The sequence below is a fragment of the Solanum lycopersicum genome, chromosome 5 (assembly GCF_036512215.1).
Source record: "Solanum lycopersicum chromosome 5, SLM_r2.1".
Taxonomy (NCBI): domain Eukaryota; kingdom Viridiplantae; phylum Streptophyta; class Magnoliopsida; order Solanales; family Solanaceae; genus Solanum; species Solanum lycopersicum.
Window position 1 is genome coordinate 7,143,570 of NC_090804.1, and position 3,836 is coordinate 7,147,405.

The 3,836-nt window shown below is 30.0% G+C and overlaps 1 protein-coding gene across 1 annotated transcript; it reads left to right on the top strand.

Annotated features, from left to right (window-relative positions):
- Window positions 1-212: 212 nt before the first annotated feature.
- LFS (ethylene response factor F.9) lies at window positions 213-2,882 on the top strand. The gene has a single exon (XM_004239435.5). The coding sequence runs from the start codon at window positions 1,335-1,337 to the stop codon at window positions 2,715-2,717; it is 1,383 nt and encodes a 460-aa protein (XP_004239483.2). The 5' UTR covers window positions 213-1,334; the 3' UTR covers window positions 2,718-2,882.
- The last annotated feature ends 954 nt before the right edge of the window (window positions 2,883-3,836 follow it).

Below are 3,836 nucleotides of genomic sequence, written 5' to 3' on the forward strand. Positions count from 1 at the left end.
TTTGTATGATAATGTCATGTTCATTCCTCCTTTTCGAAAATAAATTAAGAACTTAGCTTAAAGAAAATACCAGGTCTTTTTAGAATACAATGAAATATATTAGCATCAAAGGAAGGAAAAAAAAACTCACACGTTATTATTATATGAGAAAAATTTCATCACGACGCTAGATTGACAAATTAAATACATTATGTTGGAGATAATATAGTAATTGAAAATGGTAGTTGCAACATTTATTCTTCTAATTAATGAGAAATAAACAGGAGCATCGTATAGAATTTGGATGATAATGTATTATCAAATATATGCAACGACATCGTTTGTAGGCACCTTATTTTCAAATGACTAGTTTTTTTTTTTTGGTTACATTATTCATCTATCATTACAATTAAAATATTAGTAGTTGTAAAAAGTATTTTGAAATGAAAGTGAGTAAACTTTAAGAAATTAAATTCATTAGACGTACTACTTTTATTTTCAAATTTTGAAATGTTATTCCTTTAATTTTCTTTATCAAACAACTATTTAACTTACTATTTAATGCTACTATAATTCATAATAATTAATATACATCAAAGTTAAAAAAATTGAAAGTTTGTATTCCATCAAATACTCTCATATAAAGTGAAATTGAATTTAAATAACATTGACTCATGATGTAAAATCATATTTTTGGTAATTATAAGTAAAAGTTATTGAATACGAGCACTGATTGATAAACTTTGAATTTACAATTAGACATTTATTACACTATAAGTCATCTCATATATGTAAAGGCAATTTAAATCAAATTAGAAAAGGAAAAATAAAATATCGCCACTACTAAAAAGTTACTATTTTCTTATTGAAATTTCTTAGTAACTATTTACTCTTTGAAATTTCTTAAGTTACTATTTTCTTATTCAAATTTCTTACTATAAGAGTTGTTCAGTATAGCTATCCTACACAAATATTTGGATTAAGAAATAATAAAAAAAAATATTATTGTTTCATATGAACAAATTATAAAGCTTTACTATTAGTGAAAATCTATTATTCGTTATGTACCTACTTTTACAATGAATTGATTCAATCAAAATGAGTGCAAAATTATATTTGAAAATAACTTCGGACTATTGATCAATGCAGTAATTATTAAACTCTGAAATTTTATATTCAAAACACATTGAAGACTACGTAATTATATTTTTATATGTGGAACCTTTGATGAACAGAATTAGCTTATTATTTTTGAAAAGTGACAATTAACTTGTGCAATTAGTTAAGATGCGAGAGAAAACGATCGCTAAGATTATAAAAAAAAAATAAAAAAATTCTAGTTAGTGTGTGTTGAGATGCTTTGTAGTACTAGCTGTAGAGTATTTACTTTCTATTTAATGCCCGTGCAACGCGTAAATTCTTCTTTATTGATGCAACTACAACACAAATACCATTATAAATACAACCTCAAAATCCCTACTACATACATTCTCTCCTGCACAAACTACTTCGTCCTAAGAAGAAAAAGAAAAAAAAATCTCCACCAAATATTCTTTTTCATATTTACAAAAACGAAAATGGAAGATGCAATGAGAAGACTTAATCAAGAAACTGATGTTCCACTCCAAAACACTACAAACTCTTCCACTGTTAATAAAACTAGATCTTCTTGTTCATCAAACAAAAGATCACTCAAAGATACTGCTACTGGTCCCTCCGCGGTGCGATACCGCGGAGTTCGTCGTCGTCCTTGGGGACGTTATGCAGCTGAAATTCGTGACCCTCAATCAAAAGAAAGAAGGTGGCTCGGTACTTTTGATACCGCTGAAGAAGCTGCTTGTGCTTATGATTGCGCTGCCAGAGCAATGCGCGGTGTTAAAGCACGTACTAATTTCGTCTACCCACCTTGTCCTACTCCTACCCAACCCACTTCTACCAATGACGCTTTGTTTAATATTCATTCGTCTTATAAATTAACATCGCCTTACTATCATCAGAGTTCTAATACTCTTAAGGATTTGTCTAATAGACCCTTTTTTCATTCCTCCAGTCCTTATGGTTCTACGGGGCGTGCTCATGTGATTGGTCAGAAAAGCAATGATTCTTTGAATATGCTTCTGTTTCGTGAACTTCTGAGTTCAAATTCCAGTAACAATACTAATAATTTGAACGTGACTAGTAGTATGAACATGCCTAATTTGTACGAACAGCTGCCGAATTTCACGATGAATCGTAATACCAACAGCTTCGGTTCGTATTTGCCTAATAGCAGCAACCCCGTGATTCCCAGTTCTTCTGTCATGACTACTCAGGTCCCCAAATTCGATAACACTGTCCACTGTACTATCAACAACAATAACAGTAGTAGTGGTGCTACCGCAAATGATGATTCTGCTGCAGGGATGGATTTTTTTCCATCTGAGTCATCTGATTCTGGATTATTAGAAGAGGCTTTAAATGGTTTTTTCCCAAAGCCCAAGCCCATTAAATCTGTACCATCATCATTACCTAATTACGAATTTTGCAATATTTTCTCTCAACAACCGCAACAACAGGAGCAGATTAATAATGGTGGTTTAAACAGTGATTTTGGATTATTATCATCGTCATTGTCATCATTTCCAGTGGATTATTTTCCAGGAAATCTTCAGGTAGCACCAGGAGACAACATAATGGGAGACATATTTCAGTATCCAGATCTTCTCAGTATTTTTGCAGCCAAGCTGCAAAATGCTTAAAGCTTTGTACTACATCTTGCAGGCTGACCTAATGTACTAATTTTATATTATATGCTTCTTAATTAATTACTAGTATTTAAAAGTTCTGGGCAACTCTTAAGTTGTGCGCCTTGATTTGAAATGTAAGAGTTCATTCAGTGATATAGCAGTGTTATTTTCTAAATATATATCATTCCTCCGCTCAAGCGATTTTATTAGCCACTCTGAAAAATTTAAAAATTCGACGTTTTGAATTGATTGCGGTGATTATTTTTTTTTTCTTATTTTAGTTGCATCTATTTCTGGTTTTTATATGTTATAAATGTAAGATTTAACGGAATGTTTGTTTGTTACATTGTTTGGTGGTGAACAAATAGACGTGTCACAACGTTTTTTTTTTAAAAATTTCTTGGCTGTATATGCTTTTAGGGAAAGTTTATTTGGTTGTGTTGACTTTTATTTATCAAATATATTGTACTTTAGGCTTGTTTTGTAATTTTTGTACAATTTATTTTATATTTTCTATCTTTGGAATTATGGCCTTTTGGTGTGTACTGTCAATCTTGCCTTGTTCTTTCAGAAAAAACACACCTTTTCAAATAAAAAAGTAAAAAGTAGAGTACTACTCTACCGATGAAGCTGCTCTCCGGTACATTATCGGTTCAGTTTCTTCGTTATCCCTTTAATATTTTGATATGTGTAATTTAAATAATCTAATAATTTAGATTTGTTTGATTAATTAAATAATTTTCATAATCAATATTTCTTTCACTTTCATTTTGTACTTAGAGTTCTTTTTTAGTCATATTTAATTTTCTTTTTCCACCATTTCAACACATTGAAATTTCAATTGAACTTTGCGAGAGAGACTATCAATTAGAAAAATATTAATGATTAAAAATAAAATGAATTTAAAGTCCCAAATATCAATGTCACGCCCTTTTTTATTCTCTCAAATATTTCAATATTTTTTTATTTTTATTTTTTGAAAAGAAAGAAGAGTTTTTCCAATTAAAGTGATATTTTAAAAAGGGATAATTATTATTCAGAGTCGCTAATTGAGTTTTGGTATTCCAAGTCACCTTATTTAAATCCCTAATCAAAAGGAAATTTGACTCTATTTTTTATTGGTCTGCGAAC